This window comes from Heloderma suspectum, chromosome 2 (assembly GCF_057233095.1).
Source record: "Heloderma suspectum isolate Gila_16-S chromosome 2, 16-S_ref, whole genome shotgun sequence".
Taxonomy (NCBI): domain Eukaryota; kingdom Metazoa; phylum Chordata; class Lepidosauria; order Squamata; family Helodermatidae; genus Heloderma; species Heloderma suspectum.
The window spans coordinates 74,945,674-74,972,794 of record NC_139459.1 but is presented as its reverse complement, the minus strand read 5'-3'; the positions used below and the strand labels follow the sequence as shown (position 1 = coordinate 74,972,794).

At 45.1% G+C, this 27,121-nt stretch overlaps 1 protein-coding gene across 1 annotated transcript; it reads left to right on the top strand.

The window, feature by feature from the left end:
• The first annotated feature begins 53 nt into the window (after window positions 1-53).
• CDO1 (cysteine dioxygenase type 1) lies at window positions 54-23,821 on the top strand. The gene is made up of 5 exons (XM_084833908.1): window positions 54-330; window positions 8,092-8,169; window positions 13,097-13,254; window positions 18,289-18,458; window positions 22,192-23,821. Exons 1-5 carry the CDS (start codon window positions 152-154, stop codon window positions 22,219-22,221), a joined length of 615 nt encoding a protein of 204 aa, XP_084690034.1. The 5' UTR covers window positions 54-151; the 3' UTR covers window positions 22,222-23,821.
• Window positions 23,822-27,121: the final 3,300 nt, after the last annotated feature.

Here is a 27,121-nt window from a genome sequence, read left to right as displayed (position 1 = left end):
ATTCCCATTCTAACCCTAGGGGATAAATAGAGCCAAGAGAAGCCGCCGGCGTCGAAGCAAACGCCTTTTTTCTCCGCGGTGCGCGGGAGGAAGCTTTCATTGTCCGAGTCGGAGCGGTTCTGCTCGGTAAGTGGTGTGGCAGAAGTCCGCTATGGATCATCCCGTGCAGACAGAAATGTGGAAAGCGCAGACACTGGAGGAGCTGATCCAGATCCTGCATCAGTTGTTTTCTGGAGACAAAGTCAATGTGGCAGAAGTGCAAACCTTAATGGAATCCTACGAGAGCAACCCGGAGGAGTGGACCAAATATGCTCAGTTCGAGCAGTTCAGGTAAATTCAGTGGGAAATCTACGGGGACCAGTTCACCCGAATAAACGCCTCGACGAGCATAGGGTATGGCGCTAGTTAGTTTATTACTGTAGCATACGTAGCCTAGTCTCCAGGGAAGTAAGCGCGTCCTCTGTGTGTGTGTTAATGCCGATTCCAGACGGAGGGGGACTCCTGGCTTCAGCGATCAAAAGGCATCGTGCAGCTGCTCCATCTTCTTTAACAGAGGTTGTTTTTTTCTTGCAAGAAGAAAAAAGACGGAAGTAGCTACGGGAGGGCTATGGGCTGAGGAGCCCCGTAAGAATTCCTTGAATGAGGTAGGGCGAGTGCAGGATAAAAGCCGCGTCTGGAAGCAGCAGCAGCAGCGACTTCCGCGCGCAGCATTGGCAGCCCTTTCGCTATACCACCAGGGATGCCCGCAAGTCGAGTTCAAGGCGCCCGTGCCGAGGCTCGAACTCGGAGCTCGAATGTCTGGCTTTTGTGCCCTAGCAGCTCTTGCTAGTTTTGTCCCGCTTTTGTCGCTGGCATACTGTGGATTCCCATTGCTCGTGCTCTAACCTCCTCGCCCTGTTTCTGCATCCAGTTTACTAGGTGTTAAATCTGTTAAACGTTGATCGCCTCGTTTATCTTGCAACTCGGGTGTTTTGCCAAGAGTTTGTCCGCACGCACACACACAAAAATAGCCCGTGGTTTGAGATGGAACCAAAATGCCTATTGGAGAAATCTGGAGACAGCCTAAAACAGTATGTTAAAGCATGAATTTCCCCATTTGGGAGTGGGGGAGGAATTAATGTGGCTGCTGAGTGCAGTTCTAAATCTTACGCCACATAACACAGGACTACCACCTTGCATTTTCCGTTAATCACCAAATAACTGAAGAACAATGAAGAATAACAGAGGCCTGATTAATAATCCATGCTGTTGAACAGAGCCCGGTTCAAATGTTCAGTCAGTGGGACCTGCTATGTAGTTGAGGATCTACATCAATGCAAGAAGGTCTGATTTCCCTTTCCATGGGGGTCTGCTGGACTGCATGGGAAGGAATCGGCGCGCACCCCTCTCAGACCTGGCAGTGGGCGCTCCACACAATCCAGCAGACCAATCTACATGACGGGTTGGATCCAGACTTATGCTGGATCGACGGTGGTGATGGACGTGTACTTCCCTGGCCACCTCCTTCCCGCTGCAACCCCTCCAGCAGGCGGTGTAGTGCGGGGGGGGGGGCATTGGGGCTTTGCTGCTGCACTTTTCTTGGCTCTGGCTCCCAGCTGGCTCCCAGCCCTGCTGCTGCCCCAGGGGCAGACGCCGCGGGAGGAGGAAGGAGCAGGGGAAGGGAGCGCGGACGGCTGGCGGCTGTCGCCCACCACGCAGAGCCAGCCAGACAAAGGGGGTGAGAGAGGGAGCTCTGCAGCCCCCTCTCGGCCCCCCCTATTCTCCTCCTCGGCCCTCGGCTTCCCCGCCTTCCCCGCCTGAGCAGCCACCATGCCTCGCAACTCGACCGTCCCCAGCCAGCCGCTCGGCTTCCTGACCTTTCCCCCACCCTGCTGCCCGACCCCGCTCCTTGCCTACGCGCCTGGCGCTGCCCTCGTCATCCTGCAGCACCGGCCACCCATTCCGGGCCGCTGCTGCGGGCCACGGCAGGAGCGGGGGGGAGGGGGGCGCTGCTGCCGCCATTGCCGGCTGCTCCTGCTTGTGCGAGGGGCTCGCTGTGTGTGGGAGAGGATCCTAGGGGGCTTGATGTGCAAACGTTAGCAGGGGATCATGTTTTAGTACCACGCAGTGAAAAGTTTTCACCTGCTGTCTGTTTGCACATCAAGTTAGTCCTTCAAGGTGCAGGAGGGGGCCTGGGGTTGGATCCCACCCCTCTGGTTGACAGTAGGATCCTTGGCTTGTTTACTCAGAAGTAAGTCCCAATGTGTTCAGTGGAGTACACGTTGGAGGGATTAGGGCCATGAGTCACTTAACCTGAACTTGAAGGGTTAATATGAGTAAGGTGGGAGGGGATCTCTGAGAGGTCCTTCTGCCTTTTCCTTGTCTCCTCCCTCTACTTTCCTATCTTCCTCCTCCTGCAAGTGATGCTGACCTCAGCCAGCTTACCTTGAGATGTAAGTTTCTTATATCTGCAGTAAAACTCTGTTCCTAGCCCACCACTCAAGTGTATTTTGCCTACATCCGTGGCTACTGACAAGGGGCTGATTCGGACTTCTATGCTTGTAGCCTTGTAGGGCAATCCTACGTGTCTATTTAGAATTAAGTACCATTAGGTTCAATGGAATTTACTCCCAAATAAGTGTGTATAGGGTTGCAGCCTTAAAGGAGTTGTGCGTCACTGCGGACTAAGTTCTTTTTATTTTAATGGGGCATTGCTTCACACCTGGTTGCAATGGCTCTTAATAATAATACATATACTATATTATTATTATTACTACATGTTTCTTGAATTCAAAAGGACTAACCTTTTTAGTCCATGCTGGAGGCATTCAAGTTGAAGCTGGACAGCCATCTCTCAGGGATGCTTTGACTTGGATTCCTGCATTGAGCAGGGGGTTGGACTCGATAGTCTTATAGGCTCCTTCCAGACCTACTATTCTATGATTCTGTGATCAACCAAATAATATTTTCTAGCAAGTTGCTGGACATGACTTTTGTGTGTGTGTGTTTTCTTTTCAAATGGACAATAATTCTGAATTAGGGTGACCAGATACTCCAAACAAAGTGTCTGAAAGCTCATTTGTATTGTTTAATTTTACAAGGTTGTATAATTTTAGAAGGGGGAATGGCTGCGAGGGGGTGTGACTGTGACTGTCATGAAGGGACCCTGCACTTCTGAATTTGCCACTACAGTACTGCCTCCAGCCCCCTGAAAATGCTACACAGAGTCAGGAGACCCTGCTGAACAGGGTCTGTGGTGTAGAGGGGAGTGGAGGGACTTTCCATTAGCAGAGCCCTTTCTCTTGCAGAAGACAGATCTTGGATCCAACCCTAGTTCGGCAGCATGAGTCCCAAACCATGCAGCAATTACTTTTTTTTTTTTTCATCAGCACCCATTGAGCTGATCAGGCATTTTAACTGGTTCTTACTCAGGAGCATGCTTTTGGAAATGTGGATAAAAATTCCCTTTGTTTTTTCTAAGTTTTTCTCTTTAAAAAAGGAAGGCAGGTTATAAATAAATTAATCTATCACTGGATGCTCTTTCATCATCCTCAATGAATATGAGGAAGGATGAGCTCAGATAAATAATAAATACACTGCACAGGCTCATTAAACTGCTCTTTTATCATCCTCAATGAATATGAGGAAGGATGAGCTCAGATAAATAATAAATACACTGCACAGGCTCATTAAACTGCTCTTTTATCATCCTGACCAAGTGGAAATGTATAATTTCATGGCTCTACGTACTTGTTGATCTGTAACAACCTGGTAAGTGGAAAGAAATATTATGTTGCATTTATATAGAGATTTAGGGAGCAATCCTATGGCCTCTAGACAGCGGCTAGATCGCCATAGGATAATGTGTTATCCAGGAACCAACCTCCGCCCAATTCCACGCTGCCTTGGAGGCAGTGCGGAATAGCCCTGTCCTCTGTGCTCGCAAGAGGAGTGCGGAGCGGGTGAAAAGGAGTGTGGCTGGGGGTGTTCTGGGGTGGGGAGGGCAGAAATGCCTGTACGACACATCCAATGTGTCAGCAGCTTCCTCCCCCACTCCGTCCTCCCGCAGCTAGACAGCCGCAATCAGCTGTCTAGCCAAAACTGCAGGGCAGGAGAAGCACAGAGGGAAGGATCCCCTCCATGCTTCTCCTGCCCTGCTTTGGATAGGCAGTTGCCTCCAAGTTTGGAGGCAGCCGCCAATCTGGATAGGATTGCGCCCTTAGAGTACTGAAAGCACTCCATGTATTATCTTGGGGTAGAGGTGGGGAGAAAGTAGATCTCCAGATGTTTTGGACTTCAACTCACAACATTCCTGACTATTGGCCATGCTGGCAGAGGATTCTGGGAGTTGAAATTGAAAGCATCTGGAGACCAACCTTCTGTCCACCCCTGTCTCAGGGCACTCCACATATTATCTTACCTTAACTTGGCAAGACATTGCTTGCATGCAACTGTGGCTACAGGAACCTTGTATTCATTCTGAGTAGCTGAACAGTGTTAGTTAGGGGATAAATAACCCTCATCAAACAATCTTGGGTGTATATGCCCCTGCAGTATATGGGTATGGACATTTCATGCAGATCTGTCTCCCCCAGTCTGTAATGATGTGGTGAAAATCACCAAAGCAGCCTGGAGAGCTGCCTTACTGAAATGGCTGCACACTCAGCTGCTTGTCTGAGTTAATCAGCTGTCCATTATCCCTTAACATTTAAAGCATCCTTTTATTCATAGCGGTTAAAGAAAGGTAAAAGAGTGGGTTCTAAAGTTTCATCCAGATCAACATTTGCGTTGTACGATCTGATAATTGTTGGTGGCACAACTTGTACCTTATCCCACGATATGTTCCTGTTTAATAATCCATTGCTAGTGTCTTCGAATTTCTTTTTAGTGGAAGCTAAAGTAGCTATTTTCCCATCCCATGTCAGGGCTCGTCCCTTTCCCCTGCTGCTTTGGCATACCTTTTTTGTGGCCTCTAAATTATTAGTGTGTTACTTTGTACTAGTAACAAATACACTACTAGTATATTAGTAGCATTACTTTGGAGGAGAGGGCATACAGCAACACAAAGGCATGCAAATAGGCAATTCATTAAGAGGCTGATAACCAAACCAGCAAAATAGTTTGTGGGAGTTCTAGTCCAAAACATCTGCAGAGCACTCTGTTGCCTAGCCCTGGTTTACACGGTGTTGGCTGTAGCAAATAAAGCGGTCAGATGTTTCCTCCCCGCGCCTCCCCGTGTGCTTCCATTCTCTTGGAAATAGATAGTAGCCCTGCCAGATCCCAAGAGCAGCACATCCTACGGGCACTTTCCTTGCCCAGTGTCCCTCCCCCCCCTCCCCCATATCTCCGGGCTTCTCTGAAATGCCACGCAATGAAGGAGGTTTAGACGTAGTAAGAGGGCAGGGACCTGACAGCCAATCACGGCTGCCTTTTAGCAACACCCCCGAAGTCTCGAGCCAATGAGAGCTGGATCGAGATAAACCATTGCCCGAGCCGCGGGCTGGAACTTGTTTCTGTGTTTCTATAATCGTTGATAGAGGGGCGTTGGCAGGGCGATGTCTAGCTCAAGGACAGGCGAAAGGTGGTTCAGGTTCTGCGGGTAGAGCTCCAGGTGATTTGCAGGAGATCAGCAAGGGCTTCAACTCTCAAAGGCTGAGCAAAAGCAACAGTGAAAAGCCCCTTTCCCTCTACCCCGACACTAGGCTGCTGAAAACAAGAAAGCTGGGGTAGGGGAGGAAACAGGAGTGGACGAGAGTGCAACAGGGTTTGTGTGTGAGCTCCAGGTCTGGTACTGGAAATAAATTCCGAGGGCGAGTACGTGCTCGGAGCAGCGGAGGCTGGTGGCTCGCAGTTTCCTTGTTCCTCATTTCTGTGTGCCCCCTTCCTGCTGAGCCGCTCTTTTGCGCCTGGCTCCGGTTGGTGGATCTTGGGGTTCTGCAAAGTAGACCGTGCAAACCTAACGCCTGCCCACCCCTCTGGTTCATAGACTGCCCCGCAGAGAGCCTTGCTGAAACCGGAGGAGCCCTTTAAAGCCCCCAGTCGCTGGCTGGGCGAATGACAGGCTCGAAACCCACCACTGTGACGCGCAAGGGGCAGGCTGCCTCCATCAGCTAGAAGAGGGAATCGACTTTAAAGGCCCCCATACGCATTCCCCCAAGTGTGAGCTTGTGCTGCATAATGTTAGATAACACAAACAAATGGCCAAGAAATAAAAGCCAGTCTTTATTTTTCTAGGTGTTTCAAGCTATGGTGTTCTCTAACAAACATAGACTCAGTTGCAATGTCTTGGGAAAGGCATTGTTGCACGTCAGTGGCTTTCTGGAGTTTCAGTCTTCTGTTTGTTATTTGGAAAGATCTCCTTGTAATCCTCTGATAACAATTCTAGTTTGCAAAATTGCCGTCATGTTTGCATTGTGCACTGGTCCAAATCTGTATGCATACACCTGCTAATATTTAAAAGAGACATACCACTGTCTGTTGAAAATATTTTAGCAGGGTGTGTTTACCCATACCAATTTAAGAGGCAGGCTTTGGTTTAAATGTACTACAGGTGTTTCTGTTCAGGTTGGGTTTTTTATAAAATTTCTGTGTGCAGTAATCCTTTTATCTGTCATTTTTTTATCCAAAGAATTCCTATTCTTGGATTCTTGTGCAACACTTGCCCTTGGTACTCTAGTTTGTTCTTATCTTGTTTGGCAGAATTCCCTATGAAGTTGGCTTTTTATCAGGGAGTTACTTCCATCTCTGTCTTTCTCGCACACAAACACACATTCTATCCCTCAGCCTATATTTATCTCACGCAGAACAGTGGTTTTTAAGATAATCAGAAAATCGTATAAGAATATATTCGCTAACTTCCTTGTTAGTGAGATTCTGCAGTTGTGGTTTCATTGCAGAAATTACCTCATCCAACAAGTATTTGGGTTGCATTGTGCCTTTCCATTTATAGTCTATATATCTAGGCCTTGCTGCTGAATTTCATTTGCAGAGTAGCTGGAAATTTTTCAAATATTCTCTTTGCTTTCCATCTCTGCAAATTTTAAACATCATCCATCCTATCCCCAAAGTCAGTTCTATCCATTTGAACTATTTCACAATTCTTGAAACTATAGCAATAGAAATAGATACTTCAGAATAATGGCTGGTGGGATTTTGACCCTTTCCCTCTGAATGGTAGACCACTATGCTATATCACAATCAGCTTTGGAATTTTAAACTTATGGGGACAAATGATTTTCCATGAGGCTCTAAGGGCTGCTCTTTGAGAAATACATGCCTTGGGCACACACAACGTGTTGCATGGCTCTTTGCAGTTCAGTCAATATGTATGTATAATGTTTGGGCGTGTTGTATAACCTAAAGCAAAGTCTGCAAGCAATGGGATTGAACTGTCAGCTACATTGCAGCCTTGTATAGTGCTATACAGCTCTATATAAAAGTCAGTTCCTATTGACCTTTGGTTTGATCCTGTTGGATCCCTCCTTATATATGAAAGAGTTCCTGGAAAAGATCAAAGTATCTATTAAAAGATAAAATATAGAGGACGGAATCCTGACTCCTCTTCCTCCCTAGCAGCCCCCCCAAACTTCCCAGAGCCTCAGGGGTGGGGGGCCCTCCTGAATGAGATTGACTGTGGCATGGGGGCTGGGGGGAGAGGGGGGATCCCCAAAAATCAGGTGGAGGCACTTTCCAGGAGCAGGTGCACTCCATTCAGCAGTGTCCCCCCTTGGGGAAGCCTGTTCAGAGGGTTGCCGAGGGATGAGGGGATGGGGAAGTTGGCTTCCACTAGCCCGGTTATGCATGTTTCTCTCTGGATGCAACCCAGAGTGTTCAGAGCACTTCACATACATTAATAATACTCAGATGCATTGATATCAAGATACATGTAGACAATAGGTGTTCATGGTTCAAAAGAATGCAAGTCCATTGAGTAGTGCCGTGATAAGGCTCACTAGGGAATGGTGGGGAGGAGGATAGAAGACTAAAAATGGTTGTTGCTGTTACTTTTTTTTTTTTTGTAGAATATACTGCTCGAGAGTTGTGCTGTTGACATCTGTTTCTGCTTTTTAATTATAGATCCTAAAAAGAGAACCTTGCTTCTTATTGTTTCAGATACACAAGAAATCTTGTGGATAAAGGAAATGGAAAGTTCAACCTGATGATCTTATGCTGGGGAGAAGGTCATGGCAGGTTAGTGGTTTAAGATAGATAGACATATAGATTTACTTCTTTGAAGGATATGAATAAAACTGTACAATACGTTGCATCTGTACCAATTTGACTGAATGCCCTATGGCAGGGGTGGGAAACCTGTGGCCCTCTAGATGTTTTGGCCTGCAACTCCCATCAGCCCTAGACAGCATGGGAGGTGGCGGGAGGGGGCACAGCACAGTTGCTGAAGTAAAAACAGACCCATTCATAGACATACAGCCTATGACTGTGGTCACTGATGCATTTCTCCTGCCAGCTACCAAATCAAAACATGCGCGCGCACGCGTGTGGTTCCCCCCCCCACTACATTTATGGAGTTAGATAGCTTTGGGGGGCTATTTCTTGTTATATGCTAGAAGGGTAGGCAACCTGGTGCTCCCTGGATGTTTTGGACTACAACTCCCATAAGCCCTAGCCAGCATGGCCAATGGTCAGGGGTATAAAATCTATATGTCGTTTTATTTCTGGCCTCTGCAAAAGAGACACTGCAGAGTTTGAGGAATGTAAATCCTCTTTGTCAGAACAAGCTGCTGTAGAGCCACTTGGTGATGTCCTTCTTTGTGCTTTCTTACAATGGTGGTAGGTTTTTTGTTGCTCCAGGCGCTCTATGTATGATAGTCTCAGTGTTTGACTGAAGGAGCATTGTGCTAGGTCTGCCTATGAAGTGATAGAGAGTTCCTCTTCACCCCATTTTTATGAAATCTAGTGACCTGAGACCATCAATAATTGTCCCAAATACCCTTGGCAACTCTGGAGAACATCATGACCTGGGTCACACGATCACCTTGGCTTAAACAAGCCACAGTGGCTTGTTTGAGCTGTGGCACATATCGATTACCATTAGCCTAATTACTCACCCAGCCATGGCTTGTCATCCTGTCTGAACCCAGGTGGGATGGTTTGTTTGAGGGGGAACAACCCTTAAATAACCCAACAACAGCCAATGGGTTATTTGTGAGCTGTTTCCCCCTCCAGCAAGCCATGCTGCCTGGGTTTGGACAACAGAACAAGCTCCAACTCGCTGGGTAATTAGGCAAAGGGCACCTGGCATGTGCCACAACTTAAACAAGCCACGGTGATCAAATGAACTGGTCTAATATAGCAATTATTTTGTGTTTAGTAGCCTCTCTGCACCTACAGAGGTGGGGTTGAATCCTGAAACAACTGTTGCCCTTTAGGCAAAAAGGTGCCCTGAACTGCCTCTAGCAACAGCTCAGCCAATGCAAGTACACATGTTGCTGTCATATCTTGTGATGTGATGCTCAGCGGCTCTGAGGATTGTAAGAGAGAGAAAAGTTCCTTTTCTTTTTTCAGCGCCCAGCGGATGAGGAGTGAATAAAACTGCCCCTTCATTTGGGATAAGCGCTTACTACATGTTCAGTGGCAGACAGGGGTCTGGGAAACTGAGGCCATTGCTTCTCTGCTGCATTCTGCAAAGCTGTAGGGGAGAATTGATTTGTGAGAGAAAAGTTGTAGGTGGGGGCTTTCTTAACCCTTCCGTCCCCCCAGCTGCTTTTTCCTCCAGCTGTGGTTCCCAGACATGTGCTAGCTCTCTGAAGTGTAGCTAATGTCTGATTTAAGCTTTGGGCCCTCAGGAAAACAAAAACAGTGTCTTCTAATAACAGTTCTGTTACCAGCCTTGAACTCCTAAGTCACTTTTAAGACTGGCATAATTGCCTGCGACCCCTGTTTACAGTGTGAGATTCATAAACATGTGTCCAAAGAGCTACAATTATGGCTTGGTCTACAGATACAGCAGAATGAGGTAGTAGAGCAGACTCTGCGACGTCAGACAAGCAGAGGAAGCACAGTTGTGAATGCTTCCCCTCATAAAAACAACTCCTTGCATGTAGAAAATTAGCACAACAGGAACTTGGCTGGGATAGAATGTTTCTAATGTATGTTAGCCTTTTAATTTTAGGGAGATTATTTGCCTGTTTGGAACTGCAAAACAAAAACAAAAGGAGGGATCTGTTGCAGGCCACAGTATGGGACTGTGGGATTGCATTTGACTTGGTGGGCCTGGCATAAGATCACCACTTATTCCAACACAGCAAGACAGTGACTCAGTTTGAACATAGTGCTGGGCCATAGTTTAGCACTACAGGAATAAGCCTATATGAGGCTCAGGTTCATGTGTTCCCCCAGTGGTGCAGCGAGGTCATTTTAGACCCTGGACTTAATTATCTTATCCCACCCACCCCCTTTAGATAGCCATGGGTGAATCTACACATAGCAGTTATACCGTTATCATACCATTATCATAACTACTGGTACACATGACACCAGTGGGCACCAATAGTTTTGAAAATAGTATGATAACGGTATAACTGCTATGTGTAGATTCAGCCCATGTGTATTACTTTAGTTGGGAACTGCACAACTAACTTTTCTCTTTCCCACCTCTACCCCTGCCACCATTCCATGCTTTACAACTACTTCTACATTCCTTGTATATTAGAAGTTTTGCCAACTCAAATTAAAAAAAAACACCACACCTCCACGCCTGTGCAGTTTTGCACTTTAAATTCACTTAAATCATAGCAACTTCATGACTTCAGAAATAAAACGGCGTTTGCTTCTGCACTTTTCACTCTCTGGGTGGTCATTTTGGGGGCCCTGGGCTAAGGGGCCCCTGGACTTTGGTTGCAAGTTTCAGCTCTACCTACACCACTGAATCCGCCCTCCTCTTCTGGCACAGCAGCAAGGAGACTGGCAGCACCCCCTCCATTTTGTTTAGAGAGTTTGTTATGTCTGACAATGATAAATTACCATTAAATTATGATTTATTGAAACAAGCCAGCATCAACCCATGGCTTATGATTCTGGCTTGTTGCAGCAAACCATGGTTTAAATCGGAGGTGGGCAATATGTGTCCTACAAGCCACATACGCCCCCCTGCAGGAGTTTTGCTGTCCCCACTGGGTCCTCTGCCACTGCGGCATGGCTGCCACTGCGGCATGGCTCCCACTGCTGCTGTGTCACCAGATTCCTTGTGACTCTGTTTGGGGGCCACGTATCTCCTGGGAAACAAAGTATGTGCTCCCCATGCACCACTGCCACTTCTGGTTGTGGCTGCAGCAGGGTAGGGGTGCAGCCTCTGGAGGACTCCAAGGCTCCAGTATTGCCTCCCACCCCTCCAAATTTGCCCATCCCTGTTTTAAGATAACCAGGGTTCCCAGGGCATTTCTGCACCAGCCTGAAATCCTGCATTTAAAACGGGGCTTTCTGCTTCGGTTTTAAATGCAGGATCACCACAGACTCCCTTTACACGCACCCCCTTCCCCCCTTCCCTTCTCCCCGTATCTGAGTCTTCCATTATCTTTTGTTTATCTCGCTCCTCTTCTTGCCGCTTTAACTCTTTTCACGGAGGGAACTCAAGCGGCACACGACGGGGTAATCTGATAGCTCATTATCTGCGATCTCTTTAAAAACGGAACAAAGGGCGTTCAGTGCAGGAGATGCCTTGGAGGTTCGCGGCGTCATGTAAAGAGCCCGCAAACTTCCGCGAAGGAGCAATCTCCATCACACGATAAAAGCTCCGTGTGATGAAGCCCCTGGTCTGATCATAAGGAGAACCTCTGATTAGTTTAAACCAGGAGATGGATGCTTCCAATCTCCTCCTTGTGGCTATGCCAGAGGAGGAGAATTGACGGTGCAAGGTTGGCCCAGTTCTCATTCCCATAGCGCCATCGAGTCAAAACCTGGCCATTGGCTCTTGTAGCTTCTCCCTAGTGTATGGTGGTTTGTGACAAATAGCTGCTTTAAAAATAAAAGACCACAGCTTGTTTTCATTTGTCTCACAAGCAGGACAGGATAGCCAAGGATTACGCTCCATCTGAAATGGGAGTGGCAACGTGGCATTTCTTTCCTACTCCAAAACTTAGCTGGTAACAGGCAGACAAACAGAACACCGTGACATGTATTTTCAAGGGCTAACTATCGTCTGCACACATTCTCTGATCACTGTTTTTTTAAAAATTAAATAAGAAACTTGTGTCTGGAAGGAGCGTGTTTTTTTTTGTTATAGACTTGGATCCCAAAGCCAAACACATTTTCAGATAGATAGCTAGATAGATCTCATCAGTTATGACCTTGAACAGAATTAAGTTCAGATTCAGTCTGTAAGGGAGCTTCCAGGCTGAGAGGTGGTTTATAAGTATCAGGCAGGCTGACTCAACAATCCTGAGACTCACAAGCAACCCAGGGACAGTGTCAATTCTCCTGGTGATTGCTGTGGACTAGTGGCACAGTACTAGCCAGCAGCATCTTTGTTCAAGCCCCCCACCCCACCCACCCAATACTTATTGGTACCTTTTATTTGCAGCACTGTTTTGCTATTTTTCCTGTTTGCAGCTTCTAATGCAGTAGTACATTTGCTGGTCAAAATGGCTCTTTTGATACAGACCAAGTCTGCCTTCTAGGTAAATGCCTTTGGGACATTGTGCTAATGTTTAATTCAAGGATAGGCAACCTGGTGGCTTGCAGATATATTGGAGTACAACCTCCATCAACCCTAGCCAGCATGGCCACTGGTCGGGGATTATGGGAGTTGCTTTCCAAAACATGTGGAGGCAACTGGGTTACCTACCCCTGGGTTAATTGAACTACCTAAGGCACAACTTGCCATGCCAAATAATAGATAGCATTATTCATCGGTGGCATTGTAGCGTATTTGCTAAACTCTTCTGCCACTACCCTTCCCTTTTCCTTTAAACCAGAAAACATTTTCAGTTTGAGTTAAGCTTTATCCCACTTGCTTAGGGCACTATAGAATGGTGCATGTAGTAATATTTCTCTTATAATAGATTGTAATAGTCATGTTATGGCACGTTATGTTTGTACTACATGTACTATAGAGGCATCTATCCTGCTGACTTTATGTGTTTTGTGTGTGTATATATAGCAGCATCCATGATCACACAGATTCACACTGCTTAATGAAGATCCTTCAAGGAAATCTAAAGGAAACGCTCTTTGAATGGCCTGGCAAAAAGGGGGCTGGTGAGATGCTGAAGAAATCGGAAAGGGTTTTGAAGGAAAATCAGTGTGCCTATATTAATGGTAAACCATTTTCATTTTGTACCTCATAGATAAACCGTCTTTACCTGGCGCGTTTAACATTTTTAGCCCCATTGCAATTAAACAGTGAAAGTTCTTGAGGTGTGTTAGTTGAAAAAAAAACAGCAACCAGGGCACAGGGGGATGTTTCTGTAAGTTGTAGATTTAGTCCTATGTACCTTTCCTGTTTCCCTAATAGCCCATGTCGCTTCCTCCTTATGATTAGGAGTATTAACTGCAAGCCGGGCCAGTGCAAGAGGTTGGCATGGTCAGGCATCTGCCAAAGGCCCTGGGGTTCAAAGTGGCCTGTTGCAGCCCTTGTTGCCAGAAAGACCCCCCACCCAGGGGGTGACCATGCAGCTGTCACCAAACCTGCTGCTTTTTGCTGCCCCCGCCCCCAGTCATTCACATCACCCCTCCTCCCTGGAGGTTGTGGGAGCCAAGATGGTACATGGCTCCACTCCGCAGTGGGTGGCCACCATATTAGATTACCCAAGGTGCAGTGCCGGACATTGGGCATTGTGTCTTCAGATCTAACATGACGGCTGCCTGCCACAAAATAGGACCATGCAGTCGCTTGGCTCCTGTAATCAGCACTGCTGCCGGCCACCACTGGCTAAAAGACATTGGCAGGGAGAAAGGGGTGAGATGAGTGACTGGTGCCACATCAGCAAGCAGGGGCTCCGATGGGCGAAGCAGCAGCAGCATCACCACCACCACCAGGGACCAGGTTGCTGCTGGGCAGGAGCATCACCATGCTGAGGGCCCATTAAAGTCTGGCACCGGCCCTGATGATGCTACTCCAGTCCATTTCCCGTAACATCATAAAAGCCTTGTTCTCACTTAAAGCAGCGCAGGGCTCTTTGCCTAGAAGCTTTCAGCCCAGCAGCAGTTCTTGAATGCTCCAAAGACTGTGACATCACGTGGTCTTCTGGGCACTCCAGGAAGGGTTGCCAGCTAAAAGCTTCTCTGCTCGGAGCCCCATGGTGCTGCAACAGCACGTGGACCTTTTTAAACATAAACAGCATAAGGAAAACCCAGACAGAAGACCCCTCTGCCGCCTCCTACATTTCAAAGGTAAATGAGCCCTCTCCACCCTCCCCAATGATTAATTTTGTCAAAATTCTTCTTTTCTGTGTGAAAAACGCAGAAAAAATGAAGCGTCTTTTGCAGGAAGGAAATAATTTCTTGAAAGTAGGAGACAGAGTTCAGCCTACCACTAAAAATATAAATCCACTCAGACCTTTCCTATTCTGTATAAACAATAACAACTGTACAGTTTCACAAAAGCTTGTTTAGAAATAAGCTCCATGCAACCACACTTTGCCTTTTCATCTTGATGCTGGGTTCAGGGGGTACATCCAGACAGAAATTCGAGAGGTGCAGCTTTTTGAAACACTTGTAAGACCCAGCTAATTAATTTTTGCCTGATCTATCCAGACAGGGCTGGGGAGCTTTCCCAGAATTCCACCTACAAGTAATTATTTGGGCAGAAAACCAACAGCCTCACTAGTCCCCTATATTGAAACTAATGGGGAGCAATTTTTCTCCATTGGACTGAATGGGAGCCAAAAGGAGCTGCTGATTGCAGGGTGCAGGGGACACCAAATCCCCAATAAGGATTCTTGGGACAACCCACTCTTTGTGCATTCCTGCCCCGCCCCTGAAATAAAGAGATTTCCTGACTGCAGCCTTACTTTCTTTAAAGTACTCACAAAGGGATTCTGGTGCTGCCAGTCAAAAGACATTGTGCAGATATTCTGTTGTTTCCACCTTAATGGACTTTTTGTGGAGGGAAAAAGATGGAAGAAATGGTGGGAGGGTAATGATGGAAGATGACAACATCAGGGCCACCCATAAAATTCCATGAATGAGTCAGGTCGATTGGAGGATAAAAGGCTCATCTGGAAGCACCCTCATTTTCCTCCCCACATCTTTCTAGCTGTACTGCAGCCATTTTTTAAATGCAGGAACCATTTCCTGGGCTTTCGTCACACGGAACTTTTATCTTGCGACTGAGTTTGCTCCTTCATGGAAGTTCACGGGCTCTTAACATGACACCGTGAACCTCCAAGGCCTCTCCTGCACTAAATGCCCTTTATTCCACTTTTAAATAGATTGCAGATAATGAGCTATTAAATTACCCTGTTGTGTTCCGCTTGAGTTCCCTCCTTGAAAAGTGGCAAGTAGAGGAGCGAGATCAATGAAAGTTAATGGAAGACTCAGATACAGGGAGAAGGAGGGGGAAAGGGGAGGAGGAGAAGGAAGTGGGTGAAAAAGGGAGTCGTCGTGATCCTGCATTTAAAACAGAAGCAGAAGGCCCAGTTTTAAATGCAGGATTTCAGGCTGGTATAGGGTTGCCACTGGTGTACCTTCCAGCAACAGTTGCTGGGATCCATACCTGCTTCTGAACAATCAGATGACTGTGCACTACTTGACTGTATTTCACTCACCATGGATTAAAATGGGGACCTCAACACCTCGTAACTTACAAAAATATATGATGGGTTTTCACCAGGCTGTGGAGAGGGATACCCTTATAATATCCTGGAATTGTTTGGCATTATCCAAACAGGCAAAATAAGAAAGTGAAGATAAGTTATGTGGTCACAAAAACAAGAGAAGAGTACACTCCAAGGCAAAAAAAAAGGGAAAAAGATGGAAGAAATGGTGGGAGGGTAATGATGGAAGATGACAACATCAGGGCCACCCATAAAATTCCATGAATGAGTCAGGTCGATTGGAGGATAAAAGGCTCATCTGGAAGCACCCTCATTTTCCTCCCCACATCTTTCTAGCTGTACTGCAGCCATTTTTTAAATGCAGGAACCATTTCCTGGGCTTTCGTCACACGGAACTTTTATCTTGCGACTGAGTTTGCTCCTTCATGGAAGTTCACGGGCTCTTAACATGACACCGTGAACCTCCAAGGCCTCTCCTGCACTAAATGCCCTTTATTCCACTTTTAAATAGATTGCAGATAATGAGCTATTAAATTACCCTGTTGTGTTCCGCTTGAGTTCCCTCCTTGAAAAGTGGCAAGTAGAGGAGCGAGATCAATGAAAGTTAATGGAAGACTCAGATACAGGGAGAAGGAGGGGGAAAGGGGAGGAGGAGAAGGAAGTGGGTGAAAAAGGGAGTCGTCGTGATCCTGCATTTAAAACAGAAGCAGAAGGCCCAGTTTTAAATGCAGGATTTCAGGCTGGTATAGGGTTGCCACTGGTGTACCTTCCAGCAACAGTTGCTGGGATCCATACCTGCTTCTGAACAATCAGATGACTGTGCACTACTTGACTGTATTTCACTCACCATGGATTAAAATGGGGACCTCAACACCTCGTAACTTACAAAAATATATGATGGGTTTTCACCAGGCTGTGGAGAGGGATACCCTTATAATATCCTGGAATTGTTTGGCATTATCCAAACAGGCAAAATAAGAAAGTGAAGATAAGTTATGTGGTCACAAAAACAAGAGAAGAGTACACTCCAAGGCAAAATCTTTAAACTGCTATAGCTCAGCCAATTCTGATCAAATTTGATTTTAAATTGTCCAACTTATAGCAGCAATACCTAGATTTTCCATACTAAATTTCTGGTGGCTGGTACCTTCACGCAACCTGGTGCCCTCCAGATGTTTTGGGCTTTTACTCTCATCAGCCCTAGCCAGCATGGTCAGTAGTCAAGAATCCTGGGAGTTGTAGTCCCAAAACATCTAGAAGGCATCAGGTTAGGGAAAGCTGATGTTCAAGCTTTCTAATGGAAGAGCACTATTTTTCCTCCACCTTAACTTCACAGTCTTGCTCTGCCTGTATAATAAGTCAAAATTGCACATGCAAAATTGTCCTTAGTTGAACTTGCTTGGTTATTTTGAGTTGTGTGCCAGGTGAGAAAAATATCATCTCTGTATTTCCCTGGGGAAAGAATTGAGAGTTTGATACTTGGCATATAGCTCTCACCAGGAACTAGAACCTCTGCCATGTTTTCAGGCTCAGGCATCTCAGTTTGGAGAGGAATCGAAAATAAACACATGCACATAAATGAATTGAAATGTTATTGCCCAAAGACATTTATCTCTTTATCAGAACATCTTGGCCGCAGTTATCTCTGCTCTGGTAATCTCCCATTTGGACTACTGTGATGCGTTGCACATGGGGCTGCCTTTAAAAACAGTCTGGAAACTGCAGTTGGCCCACGATAGAGCTGCAAGATTATTAACTGGGACCGGGCATTTCAACCATATTATGCCAGTGCTTTATGACTGCACTGGCTGGCTCCCACTCTACTTCCAGGCCCGATTTAAATGCTGGCTTTAACCTTCAAAGCTCTTCACACCTTGGAACCAGATTACCTGAAAGATTGCCTTATCCTGCATATGCCTACCCAATCCTTCGGAGACCCTGCTCTGAGTGCCCCCACCAAATGAAGTAAGGCAAGTGGCTGCTAGCAAGAGAGCTCTCTTGAGAGTGGCACCCTAGCTGTAGAACAGCTTCCCAGAGAAGTTCCCCTGGCGCCGTCTTTATGGTCTTTTCGGTGCCAAGTGAAGACCTCTTTATTCACCCAAACTTTAAAAAATAACTTTTTTTGTTGTTTTTTTACAATCAGGGCTTCTTAATTTGTGATTTGTATTTTTATTGTTATCTATGTTATTGTTTTGCTTCTGGAAGGAACAGTTCTTACGCTGCTTTTTACTGTTTTGGTATTATATTTCAGTATTGTCGTTTATTCTTTAAGTCACTCAGAGAACCTATGTTGTTGGGCAGCTGTACAAATAAAGTTAAATAAATCAACTTCTTCGCACGATAATACAGGAAGCTGCCACACAGAAAGAGAGGATATAAGCTGGAGATTCTATTGACGGTAGTTGGTTGGCATGGCTGGAAAGAACGGAGATAAATATGAAATAGTCCACCTGGATTTTTAATGGAATTTAAACGTTAAAATACATCCTAAATCTTGGGTAGAATTGTGTCAGAACATAGCTCGTTTATGCAAGTTTTGTACATAACCTGTGCTCTTGTATCTTGCGATGTGCAGACTCCATTGGTTTGCATCGTGTGGAGAACCCAAGTCATACAGAAACGGCTGTTAGTCTCCATTTGTACAGTCCGCCTTTTGAAGCCTGCCATACCTTTGACCAAAGAACTGGACACAAGCAAAGGGTTAAAATGACGTTCTATAGTCAGTTTGGAGAAAGGACTCCATATGTAAGTATAAAGATTTGTACTGTGCCTCTAACCTTTAGCTCTAACTATGCAACCTTTCTAAGGCAAGAATTTGGCTCTTGGCTCACACTCATACATCACTATAACAAGTGAACCATGTGAGAGAGGTCCCCTACATTGTTTAGGTTTCTGAAGCGTTCATAGAATCATAGAATAGTAGGATTGGAAGGGGCCTACAAGGCCATCGAGTCCAACCCCCTGCTCAATGCAGGAATCCAAGTCAGAGCATCCCTGACAGATGGCTGTCCAGCCTCGTCTTGAAGGCCTGCAGTGTGGGAGAGCCCACTGACCTCCCTAAGTAACTGGTTCCATTGTCATATTGCTCTAACAGTCAGGAAGTTTCTCCTGATGTTCAGCCGGAATCTGGCTTCCTGTAACTTGAGCCCATTATTCCATGTCCTGCACTCTGGGATGATTGAGAAGAGATCCTAGCCTTCCTCTCTGTGACAACCTTTCAAGTACTTGAACAGTGCTATCATATCTCCCCTCAGTCTTCTCTTCTCAAGACTAAACATGCCCAGTTCTTTCAGTCTCTCTTCATAGGGCTTTGTTTCCAGTCCCCTGATCATCTTTGTTGCCCTCCTCTGAACCCTCTCCAGTTTGTCTGCATCCTTCTTAAAGTGTGGTGCCCAGAACTGGACACAGTACTCCAGATGAGGCCTAACCAGTGCTGAGTAGAGGGGAACTAGTACTTCCCGGGATTTGGAAGCGATGCTTCTATGAATGCAGCCCAAAATAGCATTTGCCTTTTTTGCAGCCCCATCACATTGTTGGCTCATATTCAGCTTGTGATCGACAACAATTCCAAGATCCTTCTCGCTTGTAGTGTTGTTGAGCCACGTATCCCCCATCTTGTAACTGTGCATTTGGTTTCTTTTTCCTAGGTGCAGAACTTGGCATTTATCCCTATTAAATGTCATTCTGTTGTTTTCTGCCCAGCGCTCCAGTCTATCCAGATCACTCTGAATTTTGTTTCTGTCTTCCAAAGTATTAGCTATCCCGCCCAATTTTGTGTCATCTGCAAATTTGATCAGCATACCCTGCACCTCCTCCTCCAAGTCAGTCATAAAAATGTTGAAAAGCACTGGACCCAGGACTGAGCCCTGCGGTACCCCTCTCGTTACCTCTCCCCAGGTTGAGAAAGTCCCACCGAGAATCTTTGAGTCTGATTCTGTAGCCAACTGTGGATCCACCGGATCGTTGTTTCATCTAGCCCACTTTGAGTTAGTTTGCTCATCAGGATATCATGGGGCATTTGTCGAAAGCTTTGCTGAAGTCGAGGTATATGATGTCTACAGCATTCCCACGATCCACAAGGGAGGTTATTTGATCAAAAAACGAGATCGGATTTGTCTGGCAGGATTTGTTCTTGACAAATCCATGTTGGCTTCGAGCAATCACTGCATTGTTTTCAAGGTGCTTACAGATGGATTGCTTTATCATCTGCTCCAGAATTTTCCCAGGGATTGATGTCAGACTGACTGGTCTGTAGTTCCCAGATTCCTCCTTTTTACCCTTTTTGAAGATAGGGACAACATTAGCCCTCCTCCAGTCATCTGGCACTTCCCCGGTCCTCCATGATTTCTCAAAGAGAATAGACAGTGGTTCTGAGAGTTCTTCTGCCAGTTCCTTTATTACTGTAGGATGCAGTTCATCTGGCCCTGGAGATTTGAACTCATTCAAAGTAATTGGGTGTTCCTTGACCACATGCCTCTCAATCTCAAGCTGCAATCCTGCCCCTTCAGCCTGTACTTTGATTTTGCCAGTGGGTGGGGTCATAGACCCTCTTTCGGGAGAAGACTGAGCCAAAGTAGGAATTGAGCACTTGCCTTTCCTTTGTCATCTGTTATCATTTTGCCATCCTTATTTAATAGTTGAACCACCATTTCTTTCCTCAGTCTTTTACTATGCATGTAGCTGAAGAAAGCCTTTTTGTTGTTTTTAGCATCCCTCGCTAACCTCAGCTCGTTCTCAGCTTTAGCCTTTCTGACGCCATCCCTGCAATTCTGTGCTACCTGCCTGTACTCTTCCTTTCTTACTTGGACTTCTTTCCACTTCCTATATGTGTCCTTTTTTGTTGTCAATCTTCTCATGAGCAGGGACCATGGCAGGGGCCGGTGGACTGGCATGCTGTTTGGAAGGGAAAGAGAAGCAGCAACCCCCCCCCCCAAACACACACACACCAACAACCCCAATTTGGATCTTGATAAACCACAGAGCCGGGCAAACAAGGAAGGAAAAGTTGCAGGGCTAGGAGCTCTAGGATATTAGGAATAGGGTATTTTTTTATATTTGCTTAAGGGATCAAAATGACTAAAGGTCATTATTTAAAAAGAAAGACGAATACAAAATGTATGAACACGACAAACTAGCATGTCATTAAAAAGTCTAGGGGCAGTATCCAACACTGCCCACAGGAACTACCACTAACAACAGGAATCTAGTGGTTCCTAAAGCAACCGGAAGCTAGCTGAAACACTTGTTTCCAGAACAGGGCAAGTCAGCGGAGCTCGCGGAGGGTTGCTGGGGTTGCTTTAGGAAGCACTAGTTTCCTGTTGCATCAGCAGGTGATCCTGTGGGGGCAACAGAATGAGCGGAGGTGCAGCAGCAGTATTGGATACCGCCCTATGCTAGAATCCATGTCCTTGATATTGTAGCTCTCCATGGGCAGGAAAAAATGGAATATGTGCCATTTTCGGCCTTCAGTTTTGAAAGGCCTGCACTGCCCTTTATTTTATGAACTTGCAGTGCAGCCTCCCAAAACCTGGTGACTAGCATGCTGGCTGGAAATGATGATAGTTGCAGATGACACATCTGAAGGGCACCAGGCTGGGGAAGGCTGACGTAGTATATCTAGTGTATTAAACGGTGCAATAAAATGAGAACAAAAGATCAATTTGGGGCATTTTAGAACAGCTTGTAATGAAGACACTCATAGTAGTGGTGGATTCTATATCAGCGCCTTCATGAGCCTGCTTAGATGTTAAGATCATCATAGAATGACAGGGACCTTGGAGGTCATTGAATCCAACCCCCTGCTCAGTCCAGGATCTGCGGCATAGAATCCAGCTACTGCATCCCTGAGGCGGCCATCCAGCCTGTGCTTAATTATCTCCAGTGAAGGAGAGAACCCCATCATTTCCTGAGGCAGTCTGGTTCCACTGTCTCAGCTCTTGCCATTAGGAAGTTTCTCCTAGTGTTTAGTTGAAATCTACTTCCCTGCAATTTCCACCCATTGGTTCTAGTCCTGCCCTCTGGAGCAACAGAGAACAAGCCTGCTCCATCTCTCCCAGCCTTTTGAAGTGAGTGGGGGGTGAATTGGGATAGGGGCTTTAATTTGCCCAGCCCTTTTAGGCCCTTTGGATTTATATCCTTTTACTCTGCTCTGTTGAGATCCCTTGCTGTTCTGCTTCCTTTAAATAGTTTTATTGATATTCCTTATTTTACAGCTTTTGTAAGCTTCTTGGAAGTGTTTGGACCAAGAAGTGAGATATTTAAATGGTATAAAAAATTTTTACTTGCACCCCTCCAGGAATTAAAAGGGCTTGAGCACATGGCCAACCACCAGAGAATTGTTATGTGAGAGCCATGAGGGCAGTATTTGCTTATTTTTTCTCACCCATACAGTCCTAGCTTTTGTACTGCAGAGACTTCAGTGGTCTTTGAAATAATTGAAGTTTTGACAATAAAATTATAATTTCTCTCTTCTCTCTAGGCAGCATCAGTTTCACAAGAGAACAACTGAGAAGCACAAGGCCTGCTGATTTTTATTTAGCTGGAGAAGGATTCTGTGGCTGATGCCAGTACCAAGCTGTTTCTCAATAATCTTTTCGTTTGGACTACAGTAGGACAGTTTCTTGGTTATGCACTTATGAGTGATCCCTCTTTTCTTTTTTAATGATAAAGGGAATAGTGCCATGGACTGCTTCAGAATTCAGATGACTCTTGTATTCTGCCATAAAACCGGAATCCTTTCGTTGGATGTTTGCCTCTTATTAATTCCGCTTTGGAGACTTGTGTACACATGAGTTCAGCATTTGGGTTTTGAAGTATGACTTGACTCTTAGCAGCCCTACCTGTATGAATGTATGCCAGTTTAACTAGTAATGTAACTTGTTAGCCTCTGGTCAACATTAACTTGGAGTAATCCACAGTATGTACTGTATACTGTTAATAGCCTCATTTTATCCAGCATTTAATGATCTGCTGGAACTTTTAAATTGTTTGTACATTTTAAAATCTCATGTGTCTGTTTGTTTTTAAACATAGTAGCAATAATGAATGTCTTGTACATTGTTTCTGTTCTGGAGAAAAAGTCTGTAAAAGTTGTTTATGATGTTGAATGGGATCAGCTTCTAGCTTTTACAGTGGGTTGTATTGTTAGGACCTGCATAACAACCTAAATAAAACTGAATTTGGGAGACAATTTTCAACATTTGCTATTCTTTTTCTGACTGCCTATACTGCCACCAGTATAGCTGATGAATTCTGTCAATAGTAAGTGTCTTGTTAATTCTTCTACTAGGACTTGACTTGGATACCTGCATTGAGCAGGGGATTGGACTCAGTGGTCTTGTAGGCTACTATTCTATGATTCTATGACTAGGCCAATACAAGGGGCAGAGAAATAAGAACAGTGGATTTTGACTTTAAATAAAACTAGCAACATTTCTACCCAAATTCCAGTGGGCATCACCTAATAAGTCAAGATCTAGCATAGACTCTTTCTTTCTTTTCAAAAAATCATTTACAGCTGGTTTATTTAGAAGCCTGTTTATTCTAGTATATGTATTTAGTATTATATCTATAGATCTTTAAACCACATATTCAGTCTCATGAACAGTTACTAAACTGAGTACTGAATAAGTTGGGAAAAAATGGCAGGAGATCCTAGTATCAAAGGTTTCTTAAACAGCGATAGTTGACATCCATTTGGTTTTGCTCTGGCTGTTTCTGTGGTTGTTGTTTTTTTTTTTTTTTAATATGGACCTGCTGGTTAACACTGGGTATCCATTTTTACAGAACAAAGGTCAGTGTATTGGCTGCATTTCTAGATCTATTTACTTGGGGTTTATGCATGTTTACTCAAAAGTAAACATGTATAGGGTTGCACTGACATTCCCTAAAGGTCACAGAGGAGCATGTTTTCTCCCAAGGCTATTTTCATTTCATCATTGCCATCTTTTTCTTTCCCTGATAAGGTCAAAGGACAGTCCCACCAGATCTTGGAAGGAGTCCTGTTTCACCATCTCATTATCGTAACTGTGTTGACTGTCATGGAAGTAGCCTTAGAAGTGCAAGGAAACTTACTGATGAAATTAAAACAAGGTGGCACCTCCTTGGTGAACTGAGTGCCTCTGATGTTTACTGGTGTTCTTTCTTCAGGAAGTACAATAGGCCTTCATTTATTTTCAGACATTGCTTTCAAGCAATAAGACATCTGTCATTAAATCTTCTCCTTCCAGAAAGGTATCTTTGATACCTGAAACCAAGACCCCCTCACTGCCCTGTTAAGTGGGAATTCATTATTTGAGTTGTGTGATGTTGTTATCTCAGTTGGCCTGAAGGCTATCCATATCGGATGCTACTAAACAATAACCCCATCACTACTGTGATGCCCTAGGTAGAAGATTTTTGGTAATAGTGTGAGGAGGATGTGGATGTGTTCTTAGCCAAGTATTGTATTTAACATCTTCATGAAAGGTGGTGCTACAGTAACACACCTGTAGCTATAGCTGTGTAGTTTAATTGACTCTTCCTATCTGTGATACAAAATGGATTTTGCTGGATACAGTTAGATATGAGTAGGAGTGTGTGTTAAAAATACTGATTTTCACAGCATTATAGATTCTAAATGCTTAGTTAGGAGAAGGGACATGCCATATTTCTTTGGAATGTAAGAATATACAAGCCCTGCGGGATCACACAAAATGTCCGTCTAGTCCTAGATTGTGATTCCTTGTGGTCAATCGGTTGCATCAAGGGAGCCTACAAACAGGACATGAGGCCAATAGCTGCTTCCCAACGGCTGGTATTTGGAGGCACACTGCAGGTCAGATGGTTCTGATTTTACTCTGTGGATGTGTTTTCTCTTGACAATGGAAAGCATAGCATAGTTCGCTATTTATAGGTCATAATTTATCTGTTATTACCGCAAATAGATTAATTATCTGTTACCTTAGTGAATCAACTGTTACAGGAACCTTAGACCTTGATAGTATTTTTGCAACTCAGACCTTTGTAGCACCTTTGCAGAGGATTACGTGACATGCTTCATCTCTGTTTGCGCTGTTAGTTAATTGACTCAAATGCAGCACGTTGAACTTAAATGCCTTTGAACCCTACACAGTAGTGGAAACTTTGCGCTTCATTTTGTATATTCACCTTTTCACATATTTCAGAAGAAAAGGCAGTTGATCTTGGGCAAGAAGAGGTAATTATTTGCATTGACACAGTTTTAAAATATTTGGCCAATTATGAGACATTTAAAAGTTGTATCAAACTGTGTCTGTCCATCAGCAGAATGTCATCCACTTCCCCCTCCCTACAGCTGCAGTCCCCCCCACACACCTCTCTTCAAATCTGCTTTCGAGGGTTGGGGGGTCCATCCGGAGCAGAACTTGGGGTGGGGGCTGCAGGGGGCAGGAAGGGAAGGGAAAGTCTTGTTGCGTGAGTGGAAATCTATTTGCACAGTGCTGGATGTAGCCCTGAGTGCCACACTAGTAAGTCATCTATACCTTTGTTTCCATACAAAACTTTTGACAACTGTGACATCAGTACTGATTGTTCAAAAGGTTAAGACACATCCACTCTGCCCCAGGCATATCACTCCTATTTTTTTTAAGTGGTCGAGCAATCTACAAATTAGTGACTCGTCAATATTACATTTGTAATCTTTATTGACCAGTCTGGAAGTGTGACATGCCTCTCTCAGACATAGACATGTAAATGCGGAATAACTACCAGGCGATTAAATTTTATGTCCTATAAAAAAACAGTGAATTCAGTTATGAATAGTTAAGTTCATATTTATGGCTGATGGTTGGTCTCCTGGGGTGGGGAGGGGGGAGGAGGGTTTGAAACAAACCCCTTTATGTCCCCAGAAGCTGCATTTAGGCCAGATGTTGAACCTCTTTCAGCCCGAGGGCCAAATTCCACTGGGCAACATTCAAGTGGAGAGTGGGGCTGAAGGCAAAAGTGTGTGTGTGTGTGTGTGTGTGTGTGTGTGTGTGTGTGTGTGTGGAGGGGGGGAATACCAGTATATCTTACCTTAAAGTTCTTACTATCTGTAAGAAAGCCTTAGAAGAGGCATGTTGACCTTTTAGAATGGGAAAGAAACAGCATAAAAGCCGGGAAACCACCAAACATTTGGTAGTCAGGGAAAGGGTATGTGGCCATCTGGGGAACCCCGGATGAATTTGGCCCCCAGGCCTGAGGTTCTGCCCCCCTGGTTTAGGCCCCCTTCACACTATGGTTGAATGACCAGTCACTTGTTGGGTATGCAGTGTTAGGGACTGGGCCAGAAGGCACAGTTCTGCAGCCCCCTCCAAGCATTGGATGTAAGTGAGGGGACTTGAGTTAGCAGCCTCTATTTCCTTCTCTCTATACCTGCTTATGATCTCATTTTTATTATTATTACCCCATTTTTCTTCCCTACAGGTGAAAAAGCTCTCCACCCTCAAACTCTCCAGTTTGCCATATTCTCTGAAAAGGGCAGGGATTTTGGTAGATATGTGAAGTAACAAAGAGCATTTTTTGGTCACTTCAGCAAAAAGTGCAAGCAACAGAAGTCAGAGCTGTCATCTGCTGTATTCTGCTTTCTGCTAGTTGTAGATGCATCGCTCCAATGAAAAAAATGTGTGACATCATTCTTGGGATTGATGATATATTCCTATTTTCTCTCCTATTTTTTTCCATGTATGTGTGCGCTAATGGAGCACCCTCTGGAGCAACATCCCTTCTAACTTCTTGAACTGGATGTGTCTTTGTATCTAAAAAAGGGAAGTTTCCATATGCATCAGATGCAATCAAAGCTCCATGATTACAATACAAAGCAGATTGAGTAGGCTGTGAGAAACAGGAGCTAGATCTGCTTCAAGAAACATGCAATTTCTGTGAAAGGGGGACTGCTGCAGAAGGAGCATGGAGCGCATGCCCTGTGGAAAGTAGTCCTTTGCCAATGGTGATTGAGTATTGCTGAACAACAAATCCTAGAAATGCTGTGACACTTCTCTCAGGAACATGCTGAAGGGCTAGGAATGAGACGTCTGGCTTCTTGACTGATCTTCCCAGCTGTCAAACACTGTATATGTATTCGTCCTAGCCATGCTGTATCACATTTTTTCATAGCAGTGACATTCCCAGGACTAGGGGAAAAAAACTGTCATTACTTTTGATGGATCAATGCTGCCAATACAGCTGTCAATTTTTGCATGGAAAAAAATATCGCCTACTTACATTTAACACTCACTTTCTACCAGGGCCAGCCAGTGGAGTTTGGACAAACAGAGATTTCACTAACCTGTGAGCTGTTTGACTGGTGCTTGTTTGATTTTCTCTAACCTGTTTCCATTTCCTAAATAAATGGCATGTATGCAGGTGGAGATGAATGCATGCCCTTAGTCAGCAGATAACCAAATGCATGA

Excerpts from the sequence above, each read along its gene's own strand:
- CDO1 (XM_084833908.1), top strand. The coding sequence starts at position 152 with ATGGATCATCCCGTGCAGACAGAAATGTGGAAAGCGCAGACACTGGAG. Across the intron at positions 331-8,091 it reads GCTCAGTTCGAGCAGTTCAG|ATACACAAGAAATCTTGTGG; the intron begins GTAAATTCAGTG and ends TTATTGTTTCAG. Across the intron at positions 8,170-13,096 it reads TGGGGAGAAGGTCATGGCAG|CAGCATCCATGATCACACAG; the intron begins GTTAGTGGTTTA and ends GTGTATATATAG.